General features: G+C 26.6%; 1 protein-coding gene and 1 non-coding gene across 2 annotated transcripts; both read right to left on the reverse strand.

Moving 5' to 3' along the window:
• Nucleotides 1-7,350: 7,350 nt before the first annotated feature.
• LOC126328329 (5S ribosomal RNA) lies at nucleotides 7,351-7,469 on the reverse strand. The gene has a single exon (XR_007561836.1). It is a non-coding gene; the product is annotated as a 5S ribosomal RNA (ribosomal RNA).
• An 8,369-nt stretch (nucleotides 7,470-15,838) lies between these two features.
• LOC126328323 (uncharacterized) lies at nucleotides 15,839-19,966 on the reverse strand. The gene has a single exon (XM_049996022.1). The coding sequence runs from the start codon at nucleotides 19,964-19,966 to the stop codon at nucleotides 15,839-15,841; it is 4,128 nt and encodes a 1,375-aa protein (XP_049851979.1).
• Between the last annotated feature and the right edge of the window lie 495 nt (nucleotides 19,967-20,461).

Raw genomic sequence — 20,461 nt, forward strand, 5'->3', positions numbered from 1 at the left:
TATTATTGTTTAAACTACTATCAAAGTTTTTACCTTTTAGTATTAGATATTGCAATTCATTTAGTGAATATAGACCATCAGCTATTGATCCAGACAAATTTTATCTACTTACTTAAATCAAGACCCGATAATTTATTCAAATTTCTAATATTATTTCATTTAAATTATTATTGAACCTGTTCCTCATAAATACAGCTCTTTCAATTTATTCAGTGAGTATAAACTATCAGGTATCGGATCAGACAGCTTCGATCCATCTAGGTTAAGATGATCTAATTTAATCAGACTTCTAATATTATCATTTAAATCACCGTTAAACTTATTCCCTTGCAGATATAAATATATTGATTTCGTCAACTCATAAATCTTATTTGGAATTTCACCTATTAGGTTCGCCTTTGTCAATACTAAGGTTTCTAGTGTATCATTAATTCTTGTAATGTCTACAGGAAAATCAGACTGATTAACACCACTTAACATAACACTACTCACCTGACCATCAATGTTACACCATATTCTTAAATCATTACAATATTCATTATTCCATTATTTTGTCTCAATTGACTAACTGCTTGAACTCAGGTTCATAATCATAAGTTCCAAAAAATTACCCACTTCTGTCAAAAACATTCTAATCTCAACTAATACAACCGCCATTACCAATAAATAGTTCAACCTCTTCATATTTACAGTACTGGATAATTTTTTTCTAGCGTCTTCTTCAACTATTTTCTATCACAACCAATAGCTATTTTATAAAATTTACAAATTTATTATTGGTTAATAAAATTAGTAATCTCTATCACACAACAATATTTTTTCGGCCTCACTTTTAACCATATTTAGATGTCAATACTTCCTCCTCCCTCGTCTTTTTAGTTTCTATCTATTCTATTTCATAATTATTCATTTCACATCTATTCACTCTGTCAAAATTACAAACATTTACCACGTAACCATATTCACTATCGATTTGAGTGGTGTCAAGCCCTTCTTTTCATAGATAATCCAATGATTTTTTCTGGTAAATGTTTTTATTAGTTATTTTATTTTGATTGTAATTTGGCTTCAATTTAGAAAAATATTGTTTTGCCGTTAGAGGTTTATCTTCTGGTCAGGCCTGTCTAATGGCACTCTTGGATTTTTTTTAAACAATTAATTTGGGCTATAACATCCTATCATTTAGCGTCTAAAGCATCTTATTTCTCTTGTTACACTCCTTCTTATACACTGTTGGCCTACTCTGTTCTATGCCTCTTTTTATATTTGTACATGTTTTACTTTTTTTAGTATAGTTGTTATGATTGTTTTTATACTAATTTTTTTTTTGCTTATTGTAAGTTATATTCTCTTACATTTTCCCATTTTTCTATTATTTCTTTTGTTATACATCTAATTTGAACATTGCTTATCTTACTTCTCTCGTTAATTTTTCATTTAGTTTTGTACAGTTTTTAAAAACTTTCCGTAACAGTATCTTGATTTTTTCATACTCACTCATTTGTTCTAATCTGTTTTGTATCTATCATCATTTTACTCATTTTAAATTCAAATTCAATCTTTCATATTATTTCTATCTATATATATTATTTTCTTTTCTATATCTATTCCAACCATATCCACTGTCCTTTTCTGTATATATCTATAACCATATTCATTCCTTCTTTTTTTCTATATCTATCTGCTTTTATTCTTCTATTCATATTTCATACCTATATATTTTTCCAAATTTACAATCCAAAATCATATATCACACTACCTACAAAAAAATCTTATCATACTATTCACTATACCCTCTACTCTTCACTTGTATTCTTCTAATTATACCATACGTACATTTAACAAAAATATCCATGCAGTATTATATAATCCTTATTGTTCTTCTTACACTCTAATTATTTTAAACTTATTTAATCTACTTGTTAAACCTTTAAATTCTATGCTTTACCAATCTCTTAATTATATTAATATCAACTTTTCTTTATTAACTATTACAAATATCAATCAAATCAAAAATATTAACTTTCATAACTATTTGATTCCTCAATTATATTCACTATTACATATTAACTCTCAATGCAGCTGACATCTATTTTATTCAGTACAAATATAACACATTTTTTTAAATTAATCACAATTTTCTCCATAAACATCAACTATTCTAATTCTACTTTTTTTTACTCATTCTACTACCTTTTCCTATTAGCTTCAAATTATTACATATAATACCAATATCACACATATCACTTTTTGCCATCAACATAACCTCTCTTAATCATATCAATATTATTTCTATCTACCAACCAAAAAATTATTCCACATATTGGGTTATTTTAGATTCCAGACAAGATCAGATTCATTAATTTATCAATACCACAATCCCCAAAAACCATCTGCTGCCTATAAAGATTATCAGGACATTTCAATTATTTAATGATTTCATTTATTATTATATTATAGACATTTATAGGATACTCTGATTGACTTTTAATTTGTATCTACCTATTTTGTTGTCCCTATCCTATTCTCTCGACTTTTCATTATACTACACTATCTACTTAATCAAATTCTATTATACTAGTTATAATACCAATATATATTCGCATTATATCGTACCATCTAAACTCCTAAAATTCACACGCGAGACAGATTATACTATTCATCCATTATATTATTCAACATACCATCTCTCTATCACATTATCCGATATAACATCTCTATTTCAATTATAATTGTTGATATTATAAATGTACAATATCTATGGTTCTAAAATATCAGTTGTTTAAATTTTATAGATGCTATACATCGAATACCAAGCAATATATCTTTACATAAGATATAGTATACTTATAATATAATTTTAATGTAGACTATATTAGATTAAGATGCATTAACTTTGGCGCATTATATTTTTGTATTTTAAAACAAATCTGAGTTAAAAATTGTATTACAAAGTTCCAAATAAATATTATATCTTTATTGGTATCAGCTAATAGTAATACATGATTCAAAAAAATTACATACACACAATAATTATATATAATGTTTTATTACATACAAATATAACGTGGCAAACATAAGTCTCTACTTTTATCACTGCATATATTTCTAAACCCTTTTTTAAGTATCTATGTTTATATAATATTTCTTATACACAGTATTTTTTTAATCTGGAATCTTAAATTTATACTACAGTAATTAAATTTATTAATATATATTATTATTTATTATTGTTTTACACTATTATATATACTACTATTGTTATTATAAATATATGCTATACTTACATATACTAATGATCTATGTTAATATATTATTTTATATTATTAAAAAAACATCTACATTTTTATTTTATTATATTTTATACATATTTATGTTATAAATTATTAATATATAATATTATTAGAATAGAATAATTTTTTTTTATTATATAAAAACGATTAAATATATATCATATATTTAATATTATACATTACTTATATACATATTTAAATAAAATTAATATATAAATATAGCAATCATAAATTTATACTCACCATTATAATATTTATATAATAAATATCTATTAAAACTATTATTATCAATATACTATCATATTAATATGATGTGGTGCAGATTAAAGCATATATAATAATACTTTAAATACTATATATTATTTTTTATTAAATATTTATATCCTATCTAATTATTATATATGGATATATATATGTATTTATATATTAATTTAATATATATATATAATAATCTGATCTGTATTGAATACTAAATATACCTCATTATATTATTCATATATTATATACATACCCCCTCTTATTTTAATCTTTCACTTATTCTTTTTATAATTAGTCCTATATTTACCATTTAATCTATTTTTATATATCTACCTACATTCTCATTATTGTTATATATATTCACTATACATCTTCTTTTTCAACTTTTGTTATTGAATAACTATTTTTATTATTTTTTTTTACACTTATATAACCCTTTCTCTTATATTAATTAATATCTATATCCAGATATATACTAATTTTCTCTACCCTATTTTATTATTCGATTTACTCCTATCGATCTATATACGCGTTTACATATATATCTATTTATTTACCTAATCTTTATATTTATCCTCTTTTTTTTTATAATTCTACCTCATATTTTCTATAATTATCTAATTTTTTATATTCGTTTATAAAAACAAATACTTTATTGTTATAATTAACATTTTTATTAATAGATTATCTGTGACTCATTGTATTTTCCATACATATTATAATAATGACTTTAAATCAACGCAAAATAATAATACAAGCAACAACTGACAATTGAACTATACTAATATAGTATATAGACTTTGCATCTATATAAATATTCTTCACATCTAAAAAAATATTACTAGGCTTACTTACAGCCTTTAGTCAACATGATTTTATCCAATTCACTATGTCATAATATTGGTTACTATCTAACCACACTTAAGTAAGAATACTACTTTCTGAACTGCCATACCATTATTTCATAATTATTTGTTTTGATCTATGAGTTAATTGAATATTTACTATCAGGATAATTGTGAAATCGCTATTGTTATACAGGTATATATAGCTTTACTAAAATTGTTAATCAATATTAAGTAATATTATAATTTATAAATATATTAAAATATACACACAACAAATACAATGCTTTATTACTAAAATTTGGAAGTTTATCTGATAGATTATTATTTGAAGTATCCCTATATATATAAACTGGTTAGTGTCTATTTATCAATATAATGCTGTATCGTATAAATATTACCTATTTATTTTATGTTTTTTTTTCACTATACGAATGTCTTTTAACACTATTTTATAAATATTTTATTAAATTAACAAAATATCGAATATACTTCTTGGTGTCGTCGTTGTACGTCGTTTTCTACCGTAAGTATGTTTATTTTATTTCTATTATGTATATAAAAACAAAATTTATAAATTATTATGAAACCAGGAAAGGTTTATACAAATTACCCGAATAAAATTACTATTCATAGAAAAATCGACTATTAAAAAATAAAATATAATTGAAATTATTATCTAATTATAAATTAATTTAATGCTAAAATTAAATATTATTAGTTTTTATGAAAAATAAAATTTTTGTGTGAGAAAGTTGATAAACTATCTAAGTAGGACAATAAAGTATAATAAAAGATTATAATAAATCAAAACAAATAAATTAATGATTAAATTACTACAAACAACTAACAATAGAATGAACAAACAATAAAAGACCAAATAACATATCAGATGGTTAGATATCTAACTATAGAGATATAGACATAGCGTTTTTGCAGTACCTTTGTTTCTCGACAATAATCTTCTGTGTTGTTGGTCTCATTATATCTGCAAGTCTTATAAATGAGATAAACTTATATTGCTTATATTAGTACAACTACTCGAGCTATATCTCTGAAAGTGTAAAGAGCTACCGACTAGTTCGGTTGACTATACTTCGTTGCCTACTATTTTAATTCTTGATGTAAAACATTATCTCAAGGCTATTCGTAATCAAGTAGATAGCAAAAAATACTATAAACCCAATAGTTAAGTTTTTTTCAGTTATCATCCTTATTTCATTAGATTTATATATAACATCTTAATAATTTTGTGTATAGTAGCTTTATCAGCTAGAAAAATGAGATAGCTGGCTACAAAAAACCGAATATAGATTGTCACGTGATAGACAAAATCCAGAATATATATATGATAGTGGAGCGAGTATAGGTTGTCGTACAATATTGACAAATAATATGACCATAGATATAAATAACTATTTATTGTATAGGAATAAGGATGAATGTAATATTTATTAGTATTTAAATCAATTTTATTTCATTTAATTGGAATGTTGATTTTTATACTAGTTTATCATCATCTAGCTAATATAAATCTCAAATTTTCACATCTTGTACCAATCAATCCCATCTAACTCTAGGTGAATTACATATTATTTATAATCAGTATTTTCATTATACATGATCTCTATATATGTTTTTGTAGATCAAAAAACATGTCAATCGTAAAAATGGATGATTTAGAGTTTGATGTTGTAAAAATGCAGAGGACATATTGATGCTAAAAAAACAGACGTTGATATATAAATCAAAAAACTAGATAATATAAAAGTAACATATCTTGACGATATACATGAATCTATTCTAAAACCACTAGAGTAGGATAATTATAGTCATATGCTCTACATTGAAAACCAATTTACTAACTGTGGTAGTTATTTGATATGGTATATGTATTATTATTTCATATTATAATACATAGCATTTGCAAGTTTTATATCAATTATGACTAATATTATATATTATAAATAAACGTTAATTGGTATATTCCATATATATATATATATATGGTATATAATTATATAAATTAGAGATAATAATATAGTTATTGATGAAACTATCATCTTGTTATTTATCGTGTATCTATAAAATTATATATAAGATATACAGTTTTAGTATATTCATTAACTTTGCATGTTGTTTCAATCTATCTGCACTATGAGATATATATATACCTCTATTTTTACGTATAATATTATTATATTTTCAATTTATTGATGCAGACTGGTGCAGTTTTCATATTATTGTATAGCTTATTACTAATTAATTTATTTAATATTATTGTACTACCTCTCTGTATATACGTTATTTATATAGACTATTTGTAAAATCCTACAGACATTTTGTAAACTATTTTTTAATTTGTTATATTAATTATATAATCAATTCATCTATTAACACTTTCTCTTATTATATTAATATTCATTTTAATTATTGTTGTTATTTTTACTCAATACATACATATAGCCCTTTTTTGAATTTATTGCATTATATGCTTATGTATGTCTTCTAGATTCATAGCGTTTAGTGGTCTCTCTATATCTATTATTATTACGATACCCCCAGAAATGTTATATTATTTGGCTATATTTTATATATATTTAATATTTAGTTTATATATAACTAGTTATTTTTGGTATTGATATATTTATTTATATTATTTCTTTTACTTGTTCAGTTAACTTTAAAACATTGTTTGATTATAAATATATCATATTTATAAAATCTTACAGTATCTAAATTTTTTGATATTATTTTTGTTTTTCAATATATAAACCGAAGAAATTAAAAGGATATAAGAGAAATATTACATATATAGATAAAGATTCAAATTTAATATTGCATTAATTTTTCTATATCATAATAGTTATGTACATAAATTAACATAATAGTTTAATTAGAAAATATATTAATAAAAAAAAATAATATATAGCTTATTAAAATAATAAAAAAAAAGAATACAACACCTAGAGTTCACAGCTGGTTTCCCATTCCATTACTAACTAGGCCTAAGTACGTTTAACTTCGCTGATCAGACGGGAAGCGGTGCTTTTGTACTAGTATGGTCGTATTCATTATATAATTATCAATCTATTATATTTAAATCATCTATTCTACAACTATATTTAAATCATCTATTCTACAACTATATTTAAATCATCTATTCTACAACTATATTTAAATCATCTATACAACTCTTATCATTTTTTATCTCTGATTTTTTTTAATTTAATTAATTTATTCATCTATTATTAATATCACATATATATATAATTTCATTTATTTATTAATATCATATATATGTATAGTTTTATTCTCCCACTTATATAACCAATCATCTATATTATCCCTTTAATTATATCATATTATTAAATAATTCACACCAATTACCTCATAAACAAATTTCTTATCTATGTGTTCATTTTTTTTACTTAACCCTTATATCTTGCAACCTACTAGACTATAATTATTATCTAATTTTATGCATATGGTATTATTCTATCTATTTTTATATTATAATATTGTCATCTATATAAATCAACCGTTTATTTTGTCTGTAACTGTAAAATCAATATATTTTTTTAACATGAGCTAATATCAGATAATAAGTTTATATTAACAAAAGACATAACTAAAGATAGAATTATATCACATTGAATTATACATTCAGAAACTAATACTAACTATCAGATACATATCTCTTATATACATTGGACCACTATATTTATTTTTAAAACCATCTATACCATTCGATTTATTTATTAACTAACTCATCTTGTTATATTGATATATTACAACTGTTTGTCAAATAAACTTTACATGCAAACATAAATTATCCTATAATAACATTCATCTAATCTATTTTTCCTGTAAATCTAATATTTAATTATATCACTTTCACCTATCTCCATACATCTCCATCTACATTCTACATAACCTTGATTCTTCAATCAGTTGTTCTAATTAACATTATCTATTTTTAATACCCTCTACCAAAATATATTAATATTATTATTTAATATAAATATATCCTTCATTATTATATATAAACACTCTAATATATCATAACTATCTACATACTCATTTATAAATATTTATTAATTTTGTTAATCAGATTATTATTTATCATATCTCTAATTCATCCCTATTCTATGATATAAAAAATTTTATATTAAACGAACTGATTTTATCCACAAATTTTCTTAAATATAAACTATCTATTAAATATTCATCATTTCTTGAGCTTAATATATTCTTTTTTTTATTAGTTTTGATCTTAAATTATTTTAGTTCCCTACTCAATATTTTATTTAAAACGTTCTTTTTTATTATTATTATCATCATACACTAATATATCATTAAATATCAAAACAAATCATCTCACATTAAATCTCTCCTGACACATTCACTTAAAACGTATTAAACACCATTTATCACATTTAATAATACAAATATAATCTCTTTTTATCTAAACTACTTTGTTCTATTACCAATAAACACTAGCTATTTATTTATTTCATTATTTATTGAAATTCTTTAGTATGCATCTTTTAATCTTCACAAACTATTAAAATTCTGTAGAGTTATGTCTCTAATTTTAAATAAATTATTATTCAGCACGTTCTTGTTAATCTCTTATTAAATTATATATAGTCTATTCTTAATCTCCACCGATCTTTGCTTCCCTTTTTTAGTACTAAATTTATCAAGATATTATATTTACTATTTATTCTCTCAATCACACCATCTTTCTCTAATTCAGATCTTTTTTTAATTATTTCTCTTGTTCTATCTATACCTTATAATTCTTCATACTAAAAATGCATTTGTCTTTAATCATTTGTTTGTATTCTACATAATCTATTATTTTCTTATCTGCTGATCTAAATCATAATTCATTTTTTATATTTTTTTTCCTCAATTTTTCCTTCACTCATCTCGCCTTTTTTATATTTGTCAATCACTATCTATGTTATTCTTTCACATTTTCTAAGTACAAACTTTCAAATTTTTTAGTATTATTATAATTCCAGCTTGATAATTCATATCAATTACACCTCCTAATGCTACTATCTCTTTACTTTTTAATCCTGGTTTTCAATATATTTTGTCCAATTACTCTCACGGGATCTCGCATTTCAAATCTATTCTCACTCTTTTCATATATCCTACCAACACAATATGAATTTCTAAATCTGCGCTAATGGCTTCATTCATACATATACTTCAGTAAACCAACTGTTTCATTAATTTTTTTAACTTCATCTTGTCAACTTTTAGATGAGTTTTAGATTTTAATCTGACGTTTGTCAACATCCTTCACAATAGTAGATTTTTTTACATTTCATTCCATTTTGTCAATAGAGATTGTAGGTCTGAGAGGTTCAGAAGGACCTTACTAGAATTAGCTTATATTTTTCCTGCACGTATTTACCTTGTTTAAACCAATACTCAAACCAATTCTCTCCTTTATCCTCTCTTCTACCTCATTCTTAATTTTATTATTTGTCTTAAATTCTTCTTCTACTAGACAATTCAAATAGTTTTTCTGAAAGTCTTGTTTATTATTCCATTATCTTATTTTGGTTATAATATCGTTTTTTCTTCACTCCTAACTACTCTCTTTTCATGTTTTAGCTCTAAGCTGTTCTTTTCTTGTATTATTTGTCTATTTCTCATTTACTCTTTTACGGAATATACAATCTCCTGCATAATGTCCCATTATTTTGCATCTAATGCACTTTAATTGTCCTCCTAATCCTCTTCTTCAATATACTTGTCATTTTCTATTATATCCACTGAGATTCCTCTTTATTCTTATCAATATTCTTTTCATTGCTTTTTTTTACATTAATATTTATTTTTCTTCTTGTTAGCTTTTGTCTTTTTTAATCCATATCTTTTTGCATTTTTTTCTCAATTTTTATTTCCTAAATACTTCTGCTGTTATTTCCATCTTTTATATCATTACTGAGTTTTCTGTTTATTTTTCGTCTTCTTTGCCTAGTTCTGTCTAACTTCTAAATCTCTCTGATAAATTTCTTGGTTCTCTATATTTTTTTTCAGTTCATTTACTTCCTTTGACTCTTCTAATATTAACCCTTTCAACTTCTCAACTCTCAGCATGTTTACACGCTATTTCTTCTATATCTACTATTCTCTTGTCTATCTTTTCTTATTTGTATTTCATAAACCTTCTGTATCTATCAAATCTGATCTGCTCTCTTCATTCACTCTCTTTAAATACAACTCTCAATCTGCCTTCTCCAATGTTTCATCAGCCTTTGTCTGAAAATATCTGTGTTTCTAATCTAAAATAATCGACAATATGCACCTTATATCTCTCAATTTTTACTCTGTTTCTATTTCTAATTTTGTTATTTCCTATATAATCTTCTTGTTATCTATCTTTACTTCCTCCGATATTTATATCATCAATCCTTTATTTGACTCTTTGCCTATTATTTTATCTAATACCTTTTCTTTCTATCCCACTTTTCTTCTGCTTATTGATATAATCACTATTTTAATTAGAAATGTTATTGTATTTCCCAATATTATTGTCACTAATATTTTTATAATTCTTCACGTCTCAGAACCTTTTGATATGTCAGCCATAAAGCTTGAACTCTAACATTATTTAAAACAACCGATTTTATTTACAAAAATCCTTAAATACTATTATTAGCCATTATTGCCTAATATCTGACCTCATCTTTTCTACTGTTTTTATTACTAAATATAATCCTAATTTTTTTTACTCTCTATTTGCTCCTTCCCTTGTTCTATTATCTTTTTTATACCCCTTAACCCAACTTAAATATTCCATAATCAGTTAATTCTACTATCTCTCCCATTATTACCGTTGGTGTTAGCAGTAATATTGCTAGTATCAATTCTGCTCCATCTATTCTTTCCAAATATTTTTTGTCCTTTCTATATATTTTCCTATCATCTTTCATTAAAACAAACTATTCCTGATTTTTTATTTGTTTTAATTTTTAATTTTTTATTTTTTTCTATTATTTCTATATTTTGATTTACTAATTTCTTCTGCTTTTTTTATCTTTTTCAAATACACAAATTTCTTGTTACCTTCTATTTAATAAACTGGTCTTTATCTACATTATCTTTTACTTCATAACTCTTCTGATCCATATTTTTCCATTGTTTCTAGTCCTTCTACTACCTTGCTTTCTTTTTCATTTAAAATTTTAAAACTTTTCCGAGACAATATCTTATCATATTTTCTATTGTTTTTATCCGCTGGGTTCTTATTACTTCTTACATATTCAATCTTTTCAACATCTAACCCTAATTCTAAAACATATTTTCTTAAACTGTTTATCCTTCCTTCTGTTCTCTACTTCAGTATTTTTTCTTAATATTTCTATTACTCCTTTGTTGTCTACATATAATAACATCCTCTTAACTCCTAATATATTTCTTATTGTTTTTAAAACCTTGTTTATTACTATTAATTTACTTAATATTGAACCTAATTATGCTTCTTTCTCTTTTAAACCCTCACACCCCATTATGATACTCTTTTTCCTACCTTACATTATTTCTCACCATTTACAGTCTAACATGGCTGTGTGTACTTTAACTTTTTCATATTACATATCACTTTTAGCTACCCATCCTTGTCCTGCTAATTTTCTCAAAATCTCACATCTACAAAATTATTTCTCATTTTTCTTTAATCACCCTAATTATCATTTTTCTTAACTTTTTCAATTCCAGTATACAAACACTATGGTGTTATATTAATTCTAATACCATCTTTGCATTTCTCTTCTTGATCTGAATATTTTATCAATTATTTTCTCTTTAAATTCATCTGAGACTTTGGCTAAACTTCTTCCTAACACATAATCTAAAAACTTAACTTCTTTCTTTAGATTCAACACACTTTTTCTTTTGTTAGTCTTAAATTTTGTTAGCCTTAACATTTTATTTCTCAATTCAAAACATCTTCTTTGATTATTATCACACATTAATATTCTCACACTTTTAAATCTATATCAACTATCTATATTTTCCTCATCACATCATGCTATCCTCAATATGTAATTCCTTATTCATTACATCTATAACTATACTCTTCTAACTATTTATACTAATATATATATATATATATACTTTTTTCCTATTATCCTATCTCACTATTATACTATCCACACACCATCTTTATCATCACTATCCCACCCCTGCTCTCTATCATTACTATCTATACATCTATTGCTCACTAATTCATATCTATCTACACACACCAACTATCATACTATATACTCACCTTATCCACAAATCTACATTCTCTATCACATTATTCACTCCCGCTCTATCTAATCTACAATCCTGCTCTATGTTATTTTGTAATCCGCAATTCATACCCGCCATATCCTATCCTACAATTCACAACCTCCTCTACTATAACATTCTATTTTTCATTATATCGCTATCTATCTTCTTCTAACTCTATTTTATATCCCTTTACGTTCAATTTTTATGTATCTGTCAATTTTCATATACCTATCCTATTCCTTCATTTTATTATGTTATTTTCCCTATTATAATTATCCCTACTCAATTCATACCCTACCTCTTTCCACACTCTCATTCTATTCTAACTCTCCACATATCTCTCATTATATCATATTGCCCACATACGCTCAAAATTTATCATAACTATTAATACATTCAAATTCCATCATACTATTCATACTTACTCAATATCTATTATAACTATTCATACATATTCCCTGTCATATTATCTTTCCCTATCCTACTATTCCTCTATTCTCACGCTATTTTATACTACCCTATCCTATCATTACACCACTTCATCCTGCCCTGTATTCTACTATCATATTATTCTTCCCTATACTATATTCTATCAATCACACTATCCTCTCCTATTTTATTCTCCTATTATCTTATTCTATTATCATACTAGTTTATCCTACTTTTTATTTTATCGTTCTAGTATCATATCATATCTTATATTCTCTTATCGCATTTCTTCTATCTTATTTTATCTCTAACCATCCTATTTTATTATTACATTATTCTATCCTATCTAATCCACTCTTTTTTTAACCTACATTTTACTTTTAACAAATAACTTATAATATTAACACATAACTATCATATATCTTATACACCACTGATCTTAACTAATGTTATAGATTCTTATAAATAACTCTTAACCAATTAAACATCCTTGATATTCATCCAAATTATCTCTCATCCAACCTCTTATTCTATCAACTCTTATTGTTCCCTGCACCCTTCAAATTTATCTTTTATCATCTCTACAAATTCATTAATACTTATATTTATAGATCTATTACTCTCAGTAGCCTTCACCACATCTCAAGTCATCAATTCTTCCAATTTCTTACTTTGTTGCTCGCTTTCATTTCTAAAATACTCCATCACCAATTCTAATCCTTATTTCCTATATTGTGCTCTGGATTTCAAACCTCATTTAACCTATTCATATTGCAATTACCATAGATTCTATCACTCTTGTTTATTTCAAAAATACATTTACAGCTTCTTCTCACTCTTCCCTTGTTAAACACTCTTTATATTTATCATAATTCTCCAATTCTTTCTAGATCTCTTCCTCTGTTGCATTTCATTTCTAATACTCTAATTTTCTATTTACACCCTAAATTGTTTCTACAACACTCTCACATTTACTTGACCCACCTTCTTAAACAAATGACTCTTAAACGCTTTAAGACCTTAATTTTTATAACATTTAAAACTACTTTATATTTTATATTTCTATACATTCTATCACCTTCTCTTATTTTAAACTCAATCAATCGTTCTTTATACTCTTATATTCATATCAAACCTATTCTTCTTCATTCTACCACACTATCCCACACATCATCTCTGCCATATTATCCTATTCACTCCCACATCACACCATTCACATGCCCTTTATTATATCATATTCGCACATCATACTACCATGGGTCCTTACACACTCTTAATACTATCTATACACATCCAAACTATTATATTTCTCTATACATACACAAACTCACAATACTCTCTATATATACCTTTATTATGGCATACTATTCATTTCTATCCTATCTAACCCGTAATCTCCTATTCATACTATTTATATCTGCTCAGCCTCTATCTCAACTATCCCACACTTGAATCCTTATCATATATACATAATCTTTTCTATTACTCCTTATGCTATCTATCAACCTTTCTTTTCTCAACATTCTCCATTCAAACTATCTCTCTTCATTCTATACCTTTACAACCTCATTTTTTACATATCTCAATTAATAATCACTCTCTTATTTTCCTTCTCACCTCTCTTACTATTAATTATAATTTTCCTTCAACTTCATTATTCACTCTCCTATATTTCCACCACACTAATATCACAATATCTGTATACCACTCTATACATATTCTAATTTCACGCTTTTATCTATCCATCATTTCACTACTCACATGCGCACATATTCTTATTTTTTTCATAATATAAACATAGCTCTCTTTCACATGTTCTATGCACATGTCATCTATGACACACATTCGATTCCGCTCTATATCAAACTATTCTATTCCCCATTCTTGTCTGTTTCCGCGTTTCTTTCATACTCAGCTTAACTACCTTTACTATAATCATATTAAATCCACATAATAACAAATAGTAATAAAAATATATATAACATCAATATATAGTATTTATGCATTTATATCTCACTTTTTTTACTCCATCTAATTAAATTATATCCCGCTCATTTCGATCCAATACCCACACCATACTCACACGTTCTACATTCTAATTTACAAATAACTTTTTTTGATACAACCCTCAACAAATGTTCCACAATATTAAACAACATTAGATAATCAACTGTACTAACCAAATACCAATCAAGCCAGCCCACACAATATTAATAATATTATTAATGCCAACTAAAATCTTATCATACATCACTACTGTATACAACTGCTAACCTTAGTTCAACACAGCTACAAGATATATTAATACATCAACCTACCTTAAATACTTACACAATGAACATATATGAAAATACTTTAAAACCAATTCTGTTTCTTCTAAAACTATCTATACCAATAACCTTGGACTATACATAGATACCAATAACCTTGGACTAGACATAGATACCAATAACCTTGGACTGGACATAGTTAACATCTCATACAATAAATTATATTCTACTATTTCAACTATTCTATACTCTCTCTTTTATACACATTTCATTTCTCATCCCTGTTTATCCTCTTATATATATTAAATCATATAACGACTACAATAACTCTCATACTAAATACAGATCTTTTAGTTCAAATTATTACCGTTTCATTCTTATCATTCTACGTTATTTATCTGCTGTCTTGCCTACACACATATCGTAATTTCAAACTTTAATTTAAAGCCATTTCTATTTCAGCTGTAAGCAGAATCACCGCAATAGTCATCTTCAATCCGGATGTATAGGACATTGAAACAACTGATGATTTGGTTATAGGTCCAATGACGTATTGACAGCGTGTAATTTCGTTACACGATATATGCACAGGTTCAATCAAACAATTCTCCTTATTAATAGACGGAGGTAACATGTTATCATCACATTTCGCATTTAAACTGTTTTTTGTTGAGCTAATGTTCATATACATCAAATTTTTCAGACCACTCAGATCAGGAATTTCGCCTTCAAACTGATTCTCTCGCATTTCTAAAACTTCAAGATTAATTAAATTGCCAATTTCATTTGGTATAGTACCACTCAATTCATTCGAACGCAAATTTAGATTAACTAGATTAATCAGATTACCAATATTAGATGACAAACTACCATTGATACTGTTGTTCATAAGATTCAGATATCGCAATTCGGTCATTGAATAGAGACTACTAGGTATAGAACCAGACAAATTTAACCCACTTAAGTCAAGATAATGTAATTTACTCAGGTTCACAATTTCAGTACTTAAATGACCATTAAAATTGTTTCCTTGTAGATTCAGATATTCCAATTTTGTCAACGAATACAGACCCTGAGGTACCTCCTCACCAGATAGACTTAATCCACTTAAATCAAGATAATGTAATTGACTCAGCCTCCTAATCGCCTTGGTGTTTAGCTGACCAATAAAATTATTATCTTTTAGATTTAGGTATTGCAGTCTGGTAAGTAAATACAGAGTATCAGGTATCCGACCAGACAGACTTGACCCACTTAAGTCAAGATAATATAATTGAATCAGCTTCCTAATCTCAACACCCAATCCACCATTAAAATTGTTCCCTTGTAGGTTCAGATATTTCAATCTGGTCATTAAATATAGACTATCAGATATCTCACCACACAGATTCAAGTTACTTAAGTCAAGATGATACAACCTATTCAGCCTTCCAATGTTAGTACTTAAACAGCCAGAAATTTTGCTCCCCCCCAATCCCAGATATTGCAACTGGGTTAGCGAATACAGAGTATTAGGTATCGAACCAGATATATTTGAGTCACTTAAGTCAAGATGATACAATCTACTCAGCTTTATAATGCTGTCACCTAAACCACCATTAAAATTATTCCCTCGCAGGTTCAGATATTGCAATTGGACCAGTGAATATAGACTATCAGGTATCGAACCAGACAGATTTAATCCACTTAAGTCAAGATGATATAACTTATTCAGTTTTCTAATTTCACTACTTAAACTTCCATTTAAATTGTTTCCTTGTAGACTCAGATATTTCAATTCACTCAGTAAGTACAGAGCATCAGGTATCTCACAAGATAGACTTGACCCACTTAAATCAAGATATTGTAATCTATTCAAATTCCAAATATCAGCACTCAAATGACCAGTAAAATTGTTATTTTTTAGATTCAGATATTTTAACTCAGTCATTGAATACAGAGTATTAGGTATCTCACCAGACAGACTTGAGTTACTTAAGTCAAGATGATATAATTTACCCAGCTTTACAATACTATCATTTAAACCACCATTAAATTTGTTATTTTTTAGATTCAAGTATTCTAAATTTTTTAGTAAATACAGAGTATTAGGTATCTCACCAGACAGACTTGAGTTGCTTAAATCAAGATAGTTTAATTGATCTAGCTTATAAACTTCAAAACTTAAATGGCCATCAAAATGGTTTCCTTGCAAATTCAGATATTTCAATCTATTCAGTAAGTACAGAGTATTAGGTATCTCACCAGATAGAGTTGAGTTACTTAAGTCAAGATGATATAATTTACTTAGAGTTCCAATGTTATTATTTAAACTACCACTAAAACTGTTTCCTTGCAGATTTAAATATCTCAATTGGGTCAATGAATACAGACCCTCAGGTATCTCACCAGATAGACTTGAGTTGCTTAAGTCAAGATAGTATAAATTATGCAGCTCTCTAATGTCGTCACTTAAACCACCATTAAACCTGTTATTTTCTAGATTCAGATATTGCAATTTGGTCAATGAATACAGAGTATCAGGTATCGGACCAGACAGACTTGAGTTACTTATATCAAGATACTCTAGTTGACTCAGCTCTCCAATTTCAGTACTTAAACAGCCATTGAAATGGTTCCCTCGTAAATCCAGGTATTGCAATTTAGTCATTGAATACAGAGTATTAGGTATCTCACCAGATAGACTTGAGTTACTTAATCCAAGATAGTATAAATTATACAGCTTTCCAATGTCCTTACTTAAACTACCATCAAAATTGTTATTTTTTAGGTTCAGATATTGCAACTTGGTCAATGTATACAGACCATCAGGTATCGAACCAGATAGGCTCGAGTTACTTAAATCAAGATAGTATAGTTGACTCAATTTCCTAATCTTGGCATTCAAATAACCAATAAAATTGTTGTTTTCTAGATTCAGATATTTTAGTTCGGTCATTGAATACAGAGTATCAGGTATCGAATCAGAGAGACTTGACCCACTTAAATCAAGATAGTATAATTTATTCAAATTCCAAATATCAGTACTTAAATTACCAGTAAAATTATTATTTTTTAGGTTCAGATATTGCAATTTACTCAGTAAGTATAGAGTATCAGGTATCTTACCAGATAAACTTGATCTGCTTAAGTCAAGGTAATGTAATTTACTCAAATTTAAAATATCAGAACTTAAATTGCCAATAAAATTATTTCCACGCAGATTCAGATATTCCAATCCGGTCAGTGAATATAGACTATCAGGTATCGAACCAGATAGATTTAAATTACTTAAGTCAAGATGATACAATCTATTCAGTTCTTTAATTTCAGCGCTTAAGCCACCACTAAAACTGTTATTTCCTAGATCTAGATATCGCAATTTGGACAGCGAATACAGAAGACTATCAGAAATCCCACCATGTAGATTTAACCCACTTAAATCAAGGTAATATAAGTTAAGCAGATTTCCAATTTTATTACTCAAAATACCATTAAACTTGTTATTTTCTAGATTCAGATATTGCAATTTAGTCAATGAATAGAGAGTATCAGGTATCGAACCAGATAGACTTGACTGACTTAAATCAAGATAGTATAGTTGACTCAGCTCTCCAATTTCAGTACTTAAACAGCCACTGAAATAGTTCCCTCGTAAATCCAGGTATTGCAATTTAGTCATTGAATACAGAGTATTAGGTATCTCATCAGTTAGAATTGAGTTACTTATGTCAAGATAATATAAGTTATCTAGCCTTCCAATGTCATCACTTAAATTACCAATAAATGCATTCCCTTGCATATCCAGATATTCCAATTTGCTCAATGAATATACACCATCAGGTATCGAACCGCGTAGACCAAAATTGGCTAAATCAAGGTTCTTTAATTTTTTCAGATTTTTAATGTTGTTACTTATAAATTTAACAAATTTATTATTACCTAAACCCAGATATTTCAATTCAGTCAATGAATACAGAGTACTAGGTATCCAACCAGATAGACCTGAGTTATTCAAGTCAAGGTGATGTAATTGATTCAGATTTTCAATGTCATCAATTAATCTATCATCAAACTTGTTATTTTTCAGATTCAGATATTGCAATTGGGTCAGTGAATACAGAGTATCAGGTATCCTACCAGATAGACTTGAATTACATAAGTCAAGATGCCACAGTTTATTCAAATTTTTAATCTCAGTACTTATACCACCACTAAAATTGTTCCCTGATAGAACCAGATATTGCAACTTGGTAAGTGAGTAGATTTGACTTGAAATCTCACCTTTCAGACTTCTAGATATTGTTAAACTATTTAATGTATCATTTATTAAACTGATTTCAGGAAAAGTAGGCAGTTTAACATTAATTAATCTAACAGCAGTGATACGATTAGACCTATCGCAAGATATTTTTGGGTCATCGCAATACTTATCTTCTGAAATTACTTGACTGATATCGGTGAACAGACTGTTCAGCTCTATCACAAATTTCTTCGAAGGCTCATCACTCCGTTCCGCCGAAAATGCTGCTGAAATCCCAACCAGTACAATCGCTACTACCAGTAAATTATTGATCACCTTCATGTCTTGCTATTAGACAGATTATTCTTCATTTTACTATTTATTTGGTATCTTGTACCGGATAATATCATTAATTTACTTATCTTAGTTAAATTATTTATCGACATCAGCTTGCCATATTTATTACGTCTTGCTCTTATAACATTATACAGAACGGCATTAACAAAAATTTTATAAAAATTTATTTATTTTGCAGCCTTATTGAATTTTATGTTTGTATTAATGTATTATTAAAAGCTTGATTTACATTTTTTGGTACCAGGCAAGCCATAATATGCACTTTCTGTAAAACATCTGTGCCTGTGAAGAACTATAGTGATACAGGCCAAGGATAGTGTTAATCCTTGACAAAGACCGAAAAAGAGTTTATTGATCGACCTAAAAACAAAAACAACACAGATAGTCTTATTGCCACATACGTTCATATCTCACTACTTTCCGATCTTGTCACATCTTGTTTTGCGCTACCGATATGCTATATTGTTACAATATATTCCT

This window comes from Schistocerca gregaria, unplaced genomic scaffold (assembly GCF_023897955.1).
Source record: "Schistocerca gregaria isolate iqSchGreg1 unplaced genomic scaffold, iqSchGreg1.2 ptg001119l, whole genome shotgun sequence".
Lineage (NCBI taxonomy): Eukaryota > Metazoa > Arthropoda > Insecta > Orthoptera > Acrididae > Schistocerca > Schistocerca gregaria.

Excerpts from the sequence above, each read along its gene's own strand:
- LOC126328323 (XM_049996022.1), bottom strand. The coding sequence starts at position 19,966 with ATGAAGGTGATCAATAATTTACTGGTAGTAGCGATTGTACTGGTTGGG.